Source organism: Phocoena phocoena, chromosome 4 (assembly GCF_963924675.1).
Source record: "Phocoena phocoena chromosome 4, mPhoPho1.1, whole genome shotgun sequence".
In the NCBI taxonomy this organism is placed as follows: Eukaryota; Metazoa; Chordata; class Mammalia; order Artiodactyla; family Phocoenidae; genus Phocoena; species Phocoena phocoena.
The window spans coordinates 133,062,194-133,081,480 of NC_089222.1; the positions used below are offsets into that span (position 1 = coordinate 133,062,194).

Sequence of the window (19,287 nt, forward strand, 5' to 3'; positions counted from 1 at the left end):
AGGGATAAATTAGGAGGTTGGGATTAACATATGCATACTACCATATATAAAATATATAACCAACAAGGACCTACTGTATAGCACAGGGAACTATACTCAATATTTTGTAATAACCCTATAAGGGAAAAGACTCTGAAAAAGAACAGACGTATACGTTTGTATGTGTGTAACTGCATCACTCTGCTGTACACCTGAAACTAACATAACATTGTAAATCAACTATACTCGATTAAAAAAAAAGAAATCAACTTTAAAAAAAAAACTTCTCTTTGGGAGATACTGTATGACAAGGAGAAAATATTTACAATTCATATATCGGTAAAGGGCTCATACACAAAATTTCCAAAGAACTCTCAAAACTCAACGATAAGAAAACAATCCAATATAATAAATGGGCAAATGATTTGAAAAGACACTTCACCAAAGAGGATATATTCAAAGCAAATTAGCACATAGAAAGATACTCATAGTCATGTCATTAGAGAAACTAAAATTAAAGCCACGATGAAGTGCCACCACCTACCTGCTAAAATGGCTAGAATTCAAAAGAGTGACCCGATCTTGTTGTAAGAATGAGGACGAACAGCTGGTGGGACTGTACACTGGAACCGGTTTGGAAAATAGTTCCACTGTTTCTTAAAACGTTAAACATACACTTACCATATGACCTAACCATTCCATTCCTAGGTATTTACCCGAGAGAAATGGAAGCACATATTCATACTAAAGCTTGTACATAAATGTTCACAGCAGCTTTACGTGTAGTCACCAAAAACTGGAAGAAAACCCAGATGCCCAAGAAAGGGGAAAGGATCACAAAGTGCAGTGCATCCACACAATGGAATACTACTGAGCAATAAAAAAGGAATAAGTGTGGGTATATGTAACAACAGGGATGGAACTCAATATAATTACACAGTAAACGATACCACACAAAAAAGCATACATGCTATATGTTTCCATTTATATAAAATTCCAGAATGCTAACTAATCTGTAGTAACAGAAAGCAGACATAGTTGCCTGTGGCTAAGAGGCGGCCGTAAAGAGGAAGGAGGGAGGAATCACGAAAGAGCAGGAAAAACAATTAGGGGTGATATTATGTTCATTATCCTGATTGAAGTGATGGTTTCACAGGTGTCCACGTATGTCAAAATTCATCAAACTGTACGCTTTAAATATATGTATTGTCTATCAATTGTACCTCAATTAATCTGTTTTTTAAAAGTACATGAGGGTGACATGTAAGCCAACAGCATTGTGCACAAATCAATGAACCTTTGTCAATCAGAAACACAGCACAGGACATTTCTGCAATAAGGGAAAGCCAACCAAGGAGAAGGAGACAAGCTGTCAGCATCCTCACTAAGGTACTAGTCATAGATCCTCACTAAGGCTACAAGGACATGGCTTCCCTGGTGGTGTAGTGGTTAAGAATCCTCCTGCCAATGCAGGGGACACGGGCTCAAGCCCTGGTCTGGGAAGATCCCACATGCCACGGAGCAACTAAGCCCGTGCGCCGCAACTACTGAGCCTGCGCACTAGAGCCCGGGAGCCACTACTGAGCCAGTGCACCACAACTACTGAAGCCTGCGCGCCTAGAGCCTGTGCTCCGCAACAAGAGAAGCCACCGCAATGAGAAGCCTGTGCACTGCAGTGAAGAGTAGCCCCCGCTCGCCGCAACTAGAGAAAAGCACGCACACAGCAACAAAGACCCAAACGCAGCCAAAAATAAAATAAATTAAAAAAGGCTACAAGGACACTGTGTGCTGGAAGATTGCCTTCCTCCTAGATAATTGATAAGCACTTCCATTAACCAGTTTCCCAGAACAAGATAAGTTAATTTGTTTATTGGAAAACCAAGAGTGCTAGTCTAATTTGTTAATAGCAAGTATTAAAAGCCCCTACATAAACAGAACAAAAGGTAGGCACATCTTCCAAAGCAGAAGTCAGCAGATACACCAGTTTAATGCAAGTCAGTGGCACTGGTTCTACCTCAGCCAGAAAAGCAAGATGCAGTGCGTTCCCCTCTCAGACTCCCTTTAGGAAATGACTCCACTGGCAGTTCAGTGAAGACTCAAGACCACGGCAACAATGCCTCCTGCGATGTGTTATTAGGAGATTCGACTTGACCTATAGGATAGCCCACCCTTGACATTAAGAGGCAGCTTTACACTATTTGAGGATGAGACTTACCTTAAATTGATCAACTTTCTCAAGCTTTTCCAGATCAGGTACCAATCTCACTCCATCTTCTAGAGTTTTAAGGAATTCTACTTGAAACTCTACCATTTCAGTTAAATTTCCAAAGAGCACATCAAGCTGGAAAATGCAAAAGAATTTCATCAACCCCGTATTTCATTAGTGTGCAGAACCTTTATTTGCTTCTGATTTCAAAGTTTTTCTACCCATACTTATAAATTACGGTAATGCTCCCACCACCAGAAGGCGGGGCAGCTCCCTCCTTCCTCTCCAAGTGCACACCAAGAGCTCCACAGGCAATAATTTGATCTATTTATTACAATTAAATGAATTCAAAATGCTCTCAGTATTGTGTGTACTCCCCAGTCCTTCCTCTTCACCAAGTCAAGCTATAGTGTGACCCTCACGAAGTTCAGACAATTGCCACCATACCTCATCTTGGGTGAGAAAAGTTTCTTTTTGAAGAGGTTTTAGGTATCTCTCCATGAGGCAGTTTAAGTCCTAAGGGTTGAAAGAATATGTGATTAGCACATCTAAACGTCTATAAAGAATCTAAAGAAAAAAAAATTATGTCCCAAATGCTAACATTTCAGTCTTTACGTCACTGAGGTCCATTGAGGCAGAAGTGAGCCAAACTTTTCTCAAGATATTTCAGACTTTGCAGGCCATATGGTCTCTGTTGCAACTATTTAACTCTGCTGCTATACAGGAAAGTGGCATAAATAATACATAAGTGAATGTGTGTGGCTGTGTTCCAATAAAACTTTATTTGTAAAAACAGGCAGAGAGCTGGATTTGGCCCAAGGACCATAACTTGCTGACCTCTGACTTAAAGACTAAAACAGATCATACTATTGTAACATGGAACTAAACATAACTAAATTATAGAGTTAGAGGAGTATATCATTATACAATTATCATAATTAGATGAATTATATAGTTATAGGAATATATTATAAATTATATAGTGTTGAAATAACTTTCCAGGCCCAAGATGGAGCCATTTCTGCCTGGGGTGTCGGGTCAGCAAACCCAAATTTAGATCATTTTTGTGTGCCTGTCAATACACCACTTGACCAGAACGTAGTATATCCACTCAGCCAATTTCCAAATGCCAGGCCAACTCTGGGCCTTCTCATCCCAACCAAGGTTGACTACGTGGCCCCAGCCAATCAAGTATTGTCTGTTTGTCTCTTCCTTGTTCTTTATTCTTTACCCTATGAAAGCTTCTTGCCTTCTGTCCCATTTTACAGTTCTACAAAAGGAGACTGTCCATTTCACGAACAAAGTTTTAAATAAAGTTTTTATCACTTTTAAATTGTCTTCTTTAATCATTTTTAAACAATAGTTGTATGTATTATAAATTATATAGGAACAAATGATATAGTTTCAGAATATAACTAAATGTCAGAACAAATGATAACAGACCTGATATCTTTCTGCCTAGACTCAAAGTAGATTGTGAAGATACTACTAGTTGAATTTGTCAAAAACGAATTCAATTTTAGTATGAGCTCAACAACATATTTAGAAAGGTCAGAAGGTTCACTTAACATCCACCATCATCTCCTTTCTGAGTCAATCAATCAGTTATTTATATCAACGAAGTGCTATAAGAATAGATATGCTTCCCTAAAACACAAAAGGAGATCGTAACATTCAGAATCAAGGCCAAATTCCATAGGAGAGACCAAAATACCCTTCAAGACCGTGATCTGGCTTTGCTGTTAGTCAACATCAGTATCAACACAGAGCCTGCATCCTTCCGAAGGATGGGAGGAAGGATGCAGGGCAGGAGAAGACGTACTTTCACATAGGTGCGCTCCGTCTCCAGGAGCTCACAGATGACCTTGCGCAGCTTATCGGCGTCCGTGAGCTGTCTCATGGCGGCCAGCTGAGGCCCGGCAGAGTCCTGGGGGGACGGGCTCGGGTCAGAGGAGTTCATCTCGTGCAGACTGCGGCAAAATGCGGCCACCTGTTCCGTGCTCTTCAGAGCACAGTTGAAAAGGCAAGACAGACGAAGTTATCCCTCACTAGAGAGACCTCTCTGACATCTGTCCCTCCTAAAAATGTTCCTCCTGGTTAATGAACTGCCACACGTGAATCACATCTCTCGTTTCCCCAAATTGCTCCACACATCTGAGAGCTCACTGAACGCTCATGACAACCATAATAACAACTGCTGACATATACTGAATGATCACTGCCTGCCAGGCACTGGTCTGATCCATTTAATCCTCCCACTTGGTAAGTGAGGGCTATTATCATTCCCATTTTACAGTTGAGACAACAGAGGCCAGGAGAGGTTAAGTAACTCATCCAAGATTGCACAGCTCGGATCTGAACCAGGCAGCATGGCTCAAAGCCTGTGTCCTTAATTACTCTGCAAGAAGCTCTCCAATGAGGAGAGGAAGATACGGACAAGTGCATTTCACCCAAAATACAAGGGTAATTCATTATCAGACTCTCAGTTCACTGCACTATACATATTTACTTTGCAAAGCTGGAAGATGATTTTATAAGCAGAGTCTTCTGTCTCTATTAAAAGTTGACACGGAGGCAACTCTCTAGATAACAACAGATTATATATATATACATATACACATATACATATAGATATATTTTTTAAAGTTTCTGTCTCTCCAACTTCTCCAAGGCAGAAAGATTCCACCACCACCAGCACCCACCACCTCCCCACTCCTCCAACTAAAACTAAGGGGCACTGACCCCTGAAAAAGACCTCAATAGGAGAGCTCACTCCCCACCCAGTCTCTGTCCAGGATGATTCAGGTGGAAGTTTGGGAATCTAGAATTCTAAAATACCAACTTTTCAAGTTATGCAAAACAGTTCTTCAAAGCAAGGGTTGAAGATGGACCACTGAAAATCCTGTGGAATCAGTAATTCCCCACCCTGGTTGCATGTAGGAATTACCTGGGGAGTTTTTAAACCTCCCAATGCCCAGTGCGCCATCCAGATCAATTCGATCCGAATCTCTAGGACGGGATGCGCAAGTGTTAGCATTTTTTTAAAGCTCTCTATGGTATTACTCCAAAGGCTATTTTGTAGCACAACATCTAGTTTATTAGTTTATTAGTATTTGTTCGAATGTACCACTCTGCAAATGTCTCATGCATATCTCCTTGCATATCTTCTTGGACTGCTCTTCCCTGTTTCTATTGTCCAATTCATCCCTAGGCACAAAGTATTTCCAATATAGACCTGTGCAGATAAAGGATTACTTTCAGGAGTGAGTAGGTGGGTATCCCACCTGCTCACTCTTGAAAGTAACATCCTGAGAAGACCATCCTTCCAAAAACAACTGTTGGTGCAAAGAGCTGAACGTCAAGGCTGGCATTTTGTGGTAGGCAGAGGAACCAAACCAAGTGTATCCCATGGGGGTAATTCTTAAACACAGAGGAAGGTAGCTAACATTAGCATGCCTTCTCCTCATTAGCATAGCCCAAAGGAAAGGAAGCCCGGAATAAAGACAGGACAAGGACATGGGAAATCAGAACTTAACAAGGATGCATCAGCAGCAGTGTCATGACAGGAAAGAGCAGAGCCAGGACCCAAATCCACGTAATTATTGATCCAATTTTCTTATGGTTACACAGCTTATTTATTGCTATCACAGATCCTGGTCTTATATGCCGGGATGTATTAGTTACCTGTCAGTGGCACTGTTAAATGTTCCCTACGGAATCAGTGTGTCAGACACTGACTATCCCCACAAAGAATTCTCCCTTTGGTGACTGATGAAAAACTCACCAAAATGGGCTGAACTGTAAAGCATGTGACTTATAACCCAATAAGGCTGTTAAAAAAGAAAAACTACTTTTTTTAAATCACAGCCTGTTTCAGTAGAAATAAACTAAACAGTTTGATTTAGTTATGTTAGGGTTTTACAAACTCAGTGTCATCATTAAATATAAACAGTTAAATATGGCTTTGTCCTAATAATTAAAAAGGAACAAGTAGGTCCATTTTAACAAAAGCGTCCACACGCCTTTTAGATGATCTCATGATAACTGTAAAAGGCAACTGCATTGTAACATAGACATCATGGAAGTGGGGTTATGCCTCACCAAGTGAAAATCCCAAGGAAAGACAGTGTGATAACAGCTGACAGCTTAAGTGCCCTGCCCTCCAGCTAATCCCAAACTCTCCTCTGTCACTTTGATTTGTCACTAATCAAAACAACAAATGTATAACTGGCACCTTCGCTTACACAATGCTTTTCTAAATGTCCCAACAATAACCACCGCTGCCTGTCATTTACATACAAATTAATAACATAGCTATTACCCATGATACCTAAATCCATTCCCATATTCCCATCAGAGACACAGGAGACCTTGCTGCAGTCTTATCATTTAGACAAGTTGCCATGAGAACTCCAATGTCCTCACAGATTACACCAAGGATGTCCCACGCTTTAAGAAAAAGGCAAGTTATAACCTTGGGACTCTGACATATCAAAGGCAGGAAATTCAAAAGACATTTCCCTTTGTGCTCCCAATTCGCACCACGCTGACTTGTTGCCATTCTCAGCAATATCTGGCTCGAATAATGAAAGGCATGACACGGAGTTTCTGGGTTTTCGTTCCCTCCGTTTCACGATAAATACTTTAAGGTTTCCATTTTTAAGAGTGTGAGTAGGGTTCCTGACTTTGCCTGTGTCAAGTCCACCACCTCTAAGGTTCAGTATTCTGAGTTTTAAGCTCAGGGAAAAGCTCAGGGAAAGCTCAGGTTAGTGAGATGAGGGCCAGGGCTCTAGTGCTCTACACCTAGCCATCTCCTACCCAACCTCCCGTCAAACAGCCAGGCTCCCCACCTTCTTCCTGGCACACCCGTCCTGAGTCAAGTCCTGGATTATATTAGGAAATACCTTTAGCATCCCAGGGGATACCTAAAAATATCCCTGAGTCCTCTTCTGAGAGTTCAGAGCCTTAGGCATCCCTTCCTTATAAGCTAAGATAGATTTATCGGGGGGGTGGGGGGGAAGCAGTTTCTCCACTGGCAAGCCCCTTCTCTGATTCAAGTTATAAACTCTCAGGTTTATCAAGGAACTGGGTCAATATGGACATAATCTTTTTACTGTCAATTCCATGTTATCTAAATAAATAATAAATTTAATAAAATAAATAAACAAACAAAAAGATAGAATAACAAGTTATATTGTATATATCATCAAGGGGTGTTATTTATAAGGCTCTTAATGAAATTTTTGCTTGGAAACAACTTCAAAGGATATCATCAAGTTTGCGAATTTTGTTTCACTAAAATATTACCCCCCAAAAAATGAAATGCAGGTCGTCTTTAGAATACCTCTAACCTAGAGATTTTACATGTTGTGGCCCAGTTTTTAAGTCCCCCTGCCCCCATACTGTGGCCAAACTTGTTTGCATCAAAGCCTATTAGAACCTGGGGTCGGCGGGGGGAGATGAACTGGGAGATTGGAATTGATATACATACACTATTGATACTATGTATAAAATAGATAACTAATGAGAACATACTGTATAGCTCAGGGAATGCTACTCAATGCTCTGTGGTGACCTTAATGGGAAGGAAATCCAAAAAAGAGGGGATATATGGATTCGTATAGCTGATTCACTTTGCTGTACGGCAGAAACTAACACAATATTGTAAAGCAACTATGCTCCAATAAAAATTAATTTAAAAAAACCTATTAGGAGCTTCTCCATGTAGCTTGGCCAGGATATAGGATGTAGAAGGAGTTGAGTGCAGTGCTTTCCTCACTCTACCACTGAGTGATACATGGCATTCTGGTCATTTACACATCAAGCACTGTAGCCCAGAAAGAGAGCTGCCATGAGAGGTCCTCAACATATCTCCTAAAAGCCAAGTTTCCTGGAATCGGTACAAGTAGCAAAGGATGGCTGGAAAGAAGACAGACACAGTTTCTCCAAGTCCAAACCTCTCCCCGTTTGAGGACTGCCATCAGTCACCATGGACACAAAAAGCACTTATGGGCATTTCAGAGCTGCCAGTTAAAACTGTTAAAGGGTAGCAGAGCTGTTCTACTGTCAGGATGAAGAGTTACCCACCCAACGTACAGAAATGAATATGACAACTGAAGGAGGAAATGGGCTCGTTTACTGAGGTCTGCATGAAGTTCAATGTTTATAATATCACTTTCTTCCTGTGGAAGATGAAAAGAAAGTACAAAAAGAGGGGGGTAGGCTTTCAAGTACACACTACCAACACAAGCAACCCAGCTGTTAAAGCTCTTCCTGTTATGCAACCACTAAAGGCAATTTCTATCTCGGGATGAGTTCAGAGTTCTAAAACTGTCCTTTGAGTCTGACCGATTTAACACTTCCCACAGATTTAAAAGGGGTCAGAGTGGCCTGAAATCTTATAGTCTTTATTTAAGCTTTTTTGGGAAACAAACACCAAAGTAACATATTCCATAATTTCAGAGACCCTCATATACAATGATAACCCCTATAGTTCTCTGGCATCTTTTTGGTCTCCTTTTGAACAAACTTTGAAGAAGAAATATTCCATAAGGATAAAGGCTTGCTTGAGTAAATCAGGTGTACTCACTGTCCAAGTTCAATTTCATTAAGTGACACGAAATCTAATAGTCAACAGACTCTGATATTAATATTTAACTATTAAATGGTTTAACTTGATTTTAAATTATTCCTCCCCCTTAACCCACTAAAATTTTTTCTTATTAAAGAGGCAACAGTTACCATAGGAATTGGCATACACAATATAGGTCAGTTGACATTAAATCATTAATACATTCCCTGGGCCAACACATGTAAATCCACCTGCTTCTCAAGTAAGCAGAAATAAAGTCAAAAGCACTTAAAACTTTATAGGAGGCAAGTTGAACATTCTTCTTCCAGAAATGCTTGCTGAATACTTAGGCTACCCGTTTGGAGGTGGAGATGGGGAGACATCACACATATAACACAAACATGTTCAAAATCTCAACACCCAAAAGAAAAAGGGAAACATTCAAATGACGATTAATTTTAAAAATAATAATAACAACCCACCTTTCTGTCATTTAGAAATGAAAAAACAGATATGTGTAAAGATTCTTGGCAAACTCGACTTCACTCCAACTACTGATGCCCCCCACTCCCATGTTAAAATGTATATTCTCTATCAACAAGGGGATCTAAAGGGCAGAAGGCTGCAATATGGAGACATGGGACAAGCATATCACCATCATTTGAACTGGGAAACACATCAGCTAGAAAGTCGTAACATAAACAAAGGCTAGCAAGATAGAATTCAAACAGTGCTCACCAGGTGAAGCGTCCGATATACAGAATCACCGGACTTGCCACTGTTTTCAATCCTGGGCTTGCGCTTTATTTTCCACAAAGCAGACATCATCGGGAAGGTATTCTCATGATAATTCTACCTCCTGACACGTTCCACAAAGAAACAGAAGTTTCTTAAAATACTCAGAGAGCACCAAATGCCTTCTGGCTCCTGAGAGAGCATCCTCCCATGCAGAGAGCCCATGCCGGCTGTGCCATGAAGACCTACGGCTGCATCTCTACAGAGCAAGGACAGCGACAGCCGGACCCGACAGCAGCCCCCTCTGCCGTCAGTGCCCTCTGGGAGGGAGTCAAAGGCTAACCGATAAACCAGAATTTATGCTTTGTTTTCACCTGGCTAAACAGCAGAAGTTCCAGAAAGGGAGAGCCAGGAGGCAAGAAAATAATGCAAAAAAAAAAAAAAAAACCGCCTCCCGGGGATGTGAGCGTCTCTACCCTGCAGACTGAGATCAGCTGATTGGCCTGCATCCTGCACTGCACAGGAATATTAAACCCGCCCGGCTCAAACTTTGAAGACACCCCTCACAGAGTTGAGAGCAGACACTAAAAACCAAAACATCTTTTAACAGTTCATATTTTCACAATGTCCCCCGAATGCTTTGTTACAAAAACCAAACATTTCCAAGACAACAACAATTTGGATTGAAAAGAAAAAAGAAGGCTTTCCAATTGGAAATGCTCTGAAAATGATTCTCATACATTGGCTAAGTGGAAAACAAAATCACAGCTGCCAGGGGGTCTGGAATGCATGATAGGACTGCCCGGAGCTAATTAGCATTCGTTTCCAGAGACAAGAGTTTTCAATTAGAAGCAGGGAAACAAGTGGGTGGGGGGTGGGGGGGTGAGGAGGTCCTCTGAGGTTGTCACCCACAGTCATAAGAGGAAGAACGTGGCTTACAAAGAGAAAGGCCGCCAGACTGTCCCTGCGGTGTGGAAGTCCCACGCCCCAGCCCCGTGGATGTGACAGTCCCGTGTCACCACGGCTCAGCAACAAACTCACAATTACCTACTTGCTCAACCCCCGAAGACCACGTGCCGCAAAAACTGCCATCTAAAAAATATTTGTAACAACACACAAAACTCTAACATGCATTCTCTTTATCCTGCCCACTGTTTCACAAAATGATTCATTTAGGAAGGGCAGCAAAAATATTAAATAAACAAAAAGAATCGACAGCCCTCATGTATTCAGCCAGATAAAAAATGATTTCCTGTTTCATTTCATTTATTCGTTTGTTTATCTATTTATCCAGTTTTTACATTCTACACCCAGCCTGGTGCATTCAAATTAAAGCTAAATCATCCTTCCACTTTTAGGCAGCTTACAGCTTAACTATGAATGTTTGGTTTATCCTCAAGAAAAATGACACACTGATATAGGAGCCGCATCAAAAAATATTGATCCTTAATCAAGAAACTTAAGATATACACTTGCTCTTACTTTAAATCATGAAAAAAGACACGAAGCTTAAGCGTTAGAAAAATATTTCACGAAGCTTAAGCATTAGAAAAATATTTAAGAGGCTAACGAGTATACAGTTGCCTCTTAAACAACTCGGGGGTTAGAGGTGCCGAATATTCTGGCAGTCAAAAATCCACGTATAACTTATATTCCCCCCTACCCCCATATACGTAGTTCTTCCGTATCCACGTGGTTCGTCCGCATCCACGGTTCCGTATCCGTAGGTTCAACCCACTGCAGATCGGTAATACTATTTACTATGGGAAAAAAATCCACATATAAGTGGACCCTCACAATTCAACTGAGTGTTGTTCAAGGTTCAACTGTATATCTAAACTGGCTTATACTATCACTAATTAATTCCTTCCTTCCTTTTTTGAAACCTGGTATTTAATACCAGACCTTAACAATCTGGCCAGAAGGTCATTTTAGCAAAGCAGTTAACAACAGAGAGCCTAGTTTTGTCATCTCAGAGCTGTGTGACCTTCAGTAAGTGGCTTAACCTCTCTGTTCCAATATTGTCATCTATAAAATAGGGGGAATAACAGTATCTATCTTTCAGTGGTATTGTGAGAATGAGATAGGTTAATATGGAACAGCATCTAATATACACAAGACACTACCTAACTATTAGCTCTCATTTATTACTAATAACAAAATCATTCAAATAAAGAAGATAAAATCTGAATCAAACCAACACCAGGAGTATTTTCAGGTACAGAATCACACAGTGCTCCGTACATCCAGTCTATAAAAAAAGGACTGTGAACCTATGGTGTCAATGAATCCACCTCATGATCTTTAAAAATACTCAGATCATTACCCAAACTTGTCAATAACTTCAGAGATATTCTCCTTTATGAGAGCCTACCGCGCATTTCTACAGTGAAATCCAGGAACAGCATCGCCTGCTCCTATACTTGACCCTGGCTGTTCCAGGCAAGTTTCAGGGTCTTGTTCTCAGGAGAAGGAACCATGAAATCAGAGAGGCACCTGGGATGAGTCAACAAAACCCTGGGGCCTCTTCCTTCCTCTCTGCTGCCAGAACCCCATATTATAGAGGACCCTGTTCGGGACTTCATGACTCACTATATTTAAAATGGAAACAATCTCTCAAAATCCACAAAGGGAGTGGAACACGGCTATTATAGTGAGGTAAAAATGATCCAAGTTAAAAAGTATTCAGAAATAAATGTCTTAGATACAGGAAAAATAACTGTACTCCGAAATCAAATTAGAAACTGAGAATTAACATTTTTAGTTTAATAATAGAACAATTTAATAAATAGCCTTCAAAATATCTTACCTCACACGGAAATATCTGTTTCTTTTGAGGGCCACTCACCCTCCCCCACCTCCCCGAAAAAGTAGGTAAAAGGCCACAAAAATAAAAAGTAACTTTAAACAGCTTTTGTTTGGTTTTTTGCCTTTAAATGAAACATGCATGTTTCCGTTTACTGGCTTTTTAATTAATAACCAACAACATAAAGCCCTTTCAGTCTACAAATATTAAATTTATAAATATTAAAATTACTTTAAAATATTAAATTTTATACTGTGCTCAACTTAGACACTGAGAGTGATGATCCTATGATGGCAAAAGAGAAACATATGGATAAAAGCAATGCTGAAGATAGTCTAACATATGCACTCAAGAAAGTCCTACAAAGATATATAAAGACAAAAAGAGGCAGAAAAGTATACACAGAGAAATGTAGGTTTTTGAAATAACCATTCGGATTTGAAGAGTATATTTCCATTTTCAATATCAGTTATATTTTTGACCCAGCCAATCATCCAATTACTGGACAAAGGCAAGAATCACCTGATATTGTAGGTGAGAAAAACAAAGGTATAATTTAAAGTTACATGATTTGCTCAGGTTAAGTGATTGGTCAAGGTCAAGCAAAAGAATAGGAGACAGACAGGGGGACCAACATAAATATGTCAACGACATTCTGAAAACAGAAGACGAATACATACGGACATAATCACATATCACTGTTTTTACTGGGGAGGGGTCTTTGAGATATAGGTAACAGAGTTTTCAAATTGTTATACTCTGGAGACTGTGATGAGAAGAGGTTATTGACACATAGAACCCTTTAGGAAGTGGAATAAAAGCATGATGAATTATGGAAAACAAATTCGCAGTTGCACCAAAGGGTCAGGATAAGAGCTTTGTCACAGTGCTCAACCGGGTAAGAATCACTGTATTTGGATTAAACAAAAAGATTGTTTCTTTCCCTTTAATGAAAAAAAAAAGGTGCTCACCTTTCACAAGAGCTAAACAGAGATAATGCAAAGGGAGTCTGTTACAGAAACCATGAGTAGCAAGAAAGTATAACGGACCCAATTGTACACATTTTAGATGCTGTTTCATCATACATATATGGAAGCATAAGAAGGAAACAGGATGAAATGAGACTTTAATTCATTAAGAGTGAGCTCTGCCCTATATTCTCACATATGGGTTTGTTCTCAAGACTATAATTTGGATTTCATATCCTATTTAGTGACATCTCAGAAGTAAAAACACTTTGGTCCCATGGAGGGGCCTTCTAACCACATACAGCTGCAGAGGTGACGTGGCAGCTGTGACTCTTTGGTGGTTCAAGACATGGGATGTGCAAATGGAAATCTCTCACCTTGCTGCTGTGATCAGTCTCATCTGAGGATTCCAAGTCTGGCCCTTCGTTCTCCTCCAGAGCACTCTCAGGACTACTGCCCTGCTGGCTGCAGAGGCTGTGCCCTGCAAGGTGAAGTCAGAAGAACACACGGGTCAGCACGTACAGTCATTGCTATAAGCCATGCCAGTGCAGGGAGTGTGGGGTCAAGCTCATGACGTGTACATATATTGTTAGACGCTCCAAGTATGTGCTCCATGATCTTGGTTCAATAAATGTCAGTTTTTGTTGTTTTTATTGTTACCACTATTATTATTATTTTATAACATAGTATACTTTTATTATTTATAATACATATTTTATAATATACAATCATTGCTGTGGACTGAATATTTATGTCCCCCCTCAATTTCATACGCTGAAGCCCTAATCCCCAATGGGACTGTATGTGGAGATGAGGCCTTTGGGAGTTAAGTAGGTTTGGATGAGGTCTTGAGGATGGGCCTCCACCAGAGCTCCCCTCCTCTCATGTAAGGACACAGAGAAAATGCAGCTGTCTGCAAGCCAGAAGAGAGCCCTCGGCAGGAACCCAGATCTTGAACTTCCCAGCCTCCAAAACTGTGAGAAATAAATATCTGTCGTTTCAGCCACCCAATCTGTGGCATTCTGTCACAGCAACCCCAGCTGACTAAGACAATAATTTACTATCCATCTATCTATGAAATAAAATTTAAATAAAATCAAATTATTTGATTGATTTATAATCAAATTAATTTCTGGATCAATTACTTCATTGCTAAAATAACTGAATAAACCATTCTGAGAAGAACACTAAAAAAATAATAACTTTCATATAGATTACCTGGCAAACTTCACCCACTCTTCTCACCATATTCTATGTATGCAAAAGTGCAGGCAACTTTCTTTCCTATTTTACCAAGTCCCTACTACAGTGGTTGGCTATGGTAGCCCCCTGCAGTGGGGAAGAGAACATTAAGATCTCTTTCCTCTGGGGGGATTCTCAGATTTAAAGAGCATCTGAACTGCCTGGGGGTTCATGTTATACAGATTCAGATTCAGTAGGTATATGGTTGGACCTATGATTCTGCATTTTTTACAAGCTCCAAGATGTTATCAATCAAGAGGTCCATGGTCCACACTTGGAATAACAAGTCTCTAGTATATTTACAAACCTCTAGCTAGTCTGATAAGACAGTGGTTTGATGACCATTGTCTCAGAATATGTCAGGCACTGGGTCAGGGACTACAGCACCATCACTCTAACCCGATGAGAGAGAAGGGAAGAAAGACGAGAAGAAGAGAAGGGAAGAAAGAGAAGAGAAGAGAAGGAGCCACTTTCTGACTCTTTGGATGAAAGCCTCAGTCTGCAAAGAGGCTGCCTTATTCCAAAGACACGGTTACAGTCACAAGCTGTTTAGCATGACTTTCTGATCAAATTCTAGGTTGGTTGGGAAACTAAGGAAAGAAGCCAATCCCTGAGCAAACCTCGCTCCAAGGCTGCGTCCTGTGGTCCCCTTCCCCTCCTCTGGAATGAAGCACCAATGAAGCGAATGCCTACCTTCTATGGTTTGTAAGTTTCTGTCCGAACCCCCTCGCCTCCCCGCACCTAGTCGCAGAGTTCTGGCTCTACGATTTTCTTGCACTTCTTTTAATCACTTGCTCACTCAATAACATGGTGGGAGCCATCCAAGAGACAGGCCCGCTTAACTTGGTGGATATCAACAATGTCACACAGTCACCACCAGAGGAAAAAAGAGTGATTGAATACTTTAAATGGGGGCAATGACCTAGATTCTGGGGCTAGAAAGAAGGGGAAGATTTGGACAGCGTTAAGCTCTGAGATGGCAGGAACCACGCTCCCTCAGCACTAAGCAGGGTGGCGAGGCCGTACACAAGGTCACCTTCACGCTGTAATCTGCATAATGGCGACCCCCAGATGGTGCAACCAAACACCGTGACCCTGCATATCTCCACTGTTTATCCCAATGCCTGGGCTCTAGAGGTTGCTCACAAAACAGTGGGAAAAGGAATGAAAGGATTTTCATTGTTAACAATACCGTGGGCCAGGTATCCTAAAAAGGAAGCAAAAAAACCCTAATTCTACAAAACACTTAGAAATTCTAAGTATCAATAAAATAGAACAAAATTCTTTTTATATTTTTTTCATTATTATTATTTTTTGTTTTTGTTTTTGTTTTCGTTTTTGCGGTACGCAGGCCTCTCACTGCTGTGGCCTCTCCCGCTGCGGAGCACAGGCTCCGGACGCGCGGGCCCAGCGGCCTTGGCCCACGGGCCCAGCCGCTCCGCGGCACGCGGGATCCTCCCGGACCGGGGCACGAACTCGTGTCCGCCCCACCGGCAGGTGGACTCTCAACCACTGCGCCACCAGGGAAGCCCCATTATTATTATTTTTTTGGTTGCACCATGCAGCATGCGGATAGTTCTCTGACCAGGGACTGAACCCGTGCCCTCTGCAGTGGAAGCACAGAGTCTTAACCACTGGACCACCAGGGAAGTCTCCCCAAATCCTTTTTAAACATAAAGCTGAGCTCCAAGAAGTCCCCAGAGCCCAAAATGAAGAAGACAAAGGAAGCAGGAGGGGTGGGCCAGTCCCAAAGCCATGGCAGTGCTGAGTAATCCATCAGTCCCCAAACTCCAAACCCTAGAGCAGTGTTTCCCAAAGGGAGCGGGAACCTGTTGGTGTCAGGAGGGGAAAACGTTTAGGAGGAAAACTGTACACGTGGCAGGTACACAGGGCACTAGCCCCCCCCCCCCCAACCCGCCGGGCTCCTGGGTTCTAAGTACCTTGAGCACTCCGCAGCCACTGTGACAATCAAACACACACCCCTACAGAGCCCAACAGCAGAACACCATCTCAGCTTGGGAACCACAGTCCTGGAGCCTTTGGTGTCAACTGTGAAGCCGTGAGACAGAAAACAACTGTTGGGTCAGTACAAACTGGAGAGTTAGAATCAAATCTCCCACATTCATATGGTTCCTTTGAAGGGCTACACTTTTACCCCAAAAAGACTCAAAAAGATTTTTTTTTAAAAGTACTCACTGGCAAAAGAGAAAAAAAAAAAAAAGAAGGAAAAAGGAAGCTGATTTAACTCTGCCCATACTCTGGGATGAGTGGGGATGGAGGAAGAAGGGTTTCTTCTTGGAGGTGACAACCACAGCCTGGCTGCACGGGTGTTTTGAGATTCAAATTTACACTATGTCCTACATTCTGGGGACTCCAATGTCTTAGTCTGCTCAGGCTGCTGTAACTAGGATTGCAGACTGGGTTGCTTAAACAACAGACATTTATTTCTCTTAGTTCTGGAGGCTGGAAGTCAAAGATCAGGGTGCCAGCAGATTCTTTCCTTGGTGAGGCCCTTTCCCTGGCTTGCAGATGGCCACCACCTCACTGGGCACCTACATGACCGCTCTTTGTGTGTGCAAGGAGAGAGGGGGTGAACCCTGGTCTCTCTTCCTCTTCTTACAAGGACACTAATCCAGCTCATAACTTCGTCTAAACTTAATTACCTCCCAACGGCCCCCAACTCCTAATAACCCTCACATCAGGGGTTAGGACTTCAATACAGGAATTCAGTCCGTGATCCTCAAAATGAAAAATTGCCATAAAGTTGTTCTAAATTTGTATTCCAAGGGCATCTGGCGGAAGCCAAAACAAGTCTGCTCTAGAGGGATTCATCCTTAATGATGGGATCATATTAATGGTCAGACACACATAAGCTGGGTCAAACAAGAACCTATAATCCATTATTATAAACACAGGAGAACCAAGTCCCCACGAGGGAGAAGCAACAGCCACAACAAGACTCCCAAGGAATAATACCGCAATTATCAGATAGATTGTCAAACGAGTACGCTTTAAAAAAAAGGGGGCAGGGGACAGGAAAAGAGAGACTTTCAAAAAAGACCAGGTAAATTAGTAAATTTTTTAGAAATAAGAACTATAATCACTGAAATTAAATACTCAACAGATAAGAATAAGAGTTGAAGAAAGAAGCTAGGAAGGCCTATCTGAAGACATTATCTCACTAGAGCACAGAAATTCTCAAATGCTCAAACTATCAACACAATTGTATTTCAAGCTAAAATAGTATTCAAGAAGAAAAATATAATAAAAATCATTTGACAAAGAGTGAGAAAGTTTACTAATACAGAACCTCGCTAAAAAAAAAATTCTCTAAAGGATGTACTTCGGGTGGGAAAACATATATACACACACGCACACATGTATAATCTGGTATACGAGGTTACCAGAGAGATAAATAGAGAGCTGATATTCACATAGGCAAGTTGTAGTGTATAAAACAACACTCCACACACATCCAAAAAGGCATTTGGAGGTAAAACATACAAGATGAAACTAAAGCAATGGTGGGTGATTGTATTTAAACCATTTCATGGTCCTTTTATGCTTCAAGTGAGAAGTAAAAAGAATTTGGTCTTGTTTTGTTAGAAATCATGTTAAAATTTTAAGGGCAACCACTAAAAGAAAAGAATTAGACTGTATAAGTTGAAAGGGGAAAGTGGAGTTTAGAAATTCAGCCAAAAGAGAGTACAGGAAAGGGCAGGAAGAACAAACAAGATGAAGACAGCAAAATACGATGATAGAAATGAGACAAAATACATGGATCTTCCAAATAAATGTAATGTAGACTAAACTCAATATTTAAACTTCATGTTTAGATAAAAACCAAAATAATGTCATACAAAGCCCCACCTATATGCTTATAGGCAAGAGATAGACCTAAACAAAAAGACACAGAAGACTGAAAGTATAGGGATGGAAAATATATTAGGCAAACGTAAAGAACGCTCTCCAAATGCCACACAAAATAGATTTAGTCAGACTATAGAAGATGTAAACATCAAGAATTATTATGCTTGATCCATGAATTTTAAACCCTATTCACAAGGATTAGCAGTTTATGCAAAGAGCCCACATATGAGGCCATAACACAAATCTCAACAAATGCCAAAGAATCCGAATTCAGACAGACCACACTGGCAGCATTATTTTTGGAACTAAATTTGTTATGAAAGAGCAAAAGGCTAGTAATACCAAAGACAGTTTTAGAGAAGAAAAACAAGACTGGGATACTTTCCCTACCAGATATCAAAATGTATTTAAAGTTACAATAATATAAGGCAGTGCAGAATTAGCAAGAAGACAGGCTAACAGAACAGAGAGTCCCAGAAACAGCCCCACCCGTGTATGGAAGTGTGATGTACAGCAGATGTGTCACTGCAGATCCAGGGGAAAAGAATGGAACATTTGATAATGTGGCTAGGACAGCAGATTACCCACATGGGAAAATAAAAAGCTGAACCCTAACTCACATCATTCATAAGAATCAGTACCAGGGAGGTATAAACCAGAAAGTGAACAGTCCAAACTATAAATCTTTCAGAAGGAAATATAGAAGAAAACGTTTGTTGCCCAGGGGAGAGAGAAGGATTTCTTAAACAGGATATAAAAAGCACAAATCCTATGAGATAGAAAATCAGATTTTACTAAAATTAAAAACTTTTCTTTGTCAAAAGGCACCATAAAGGCAACAAGATACATTATAGACTGAGAAAAGTTATCTTCAACACATGTAACTGGCAAAAAATATTAATATCTAGAA

The 19,287-nt window shown here is 40.8% G+C and overlaps 1 protein-coding gene across 5 annotated transcripts in view; it reads right to left on the reverse strand.

The window, feature by feature from the left end:
* The window catches only part of TIAM1 (TIAM Rac1 associated GEF 1), a 132,660-nt gene that overhangs the window by 27,230 nt on the left and 86,143 nt on the right, over nucleotides 1-19,287 (reverse strand). For 2 of the 5 annotated variants that reach the window (XM_065876071.1, XM_065876069.1), the window contains 4 exons: nucleotides 13,643-13,746; nucleotides 4,008-4,187; nucleotides 2,633-2,701; nucleotides 2,195-2,320 (listed from right to left, as the gene is read on the reverse strand). In XM_065876071.1, coding sequence (XP_065732143.1) covers nucleotides 2,195-2,320; nucleotides 2,633-2,701; nucleotides 4,008-4,187; nucleotides 13,643-13,746 — 479 coding nt within the window. Of the gene's footprint in view, nucleotides 1-2,194; nucleotides 2,321-2,632; nucleotides 2,702-4,007; nucleotides 4,188-9,494; nucleotides 9,585-13,642; nucleotides 13,747-19,287 lie in introns of those variants that run through there. The other 3 variants (XM_065876070.1, XM_065876073.1, XM_065876072.1) reach the window with 3 other exon arrangements.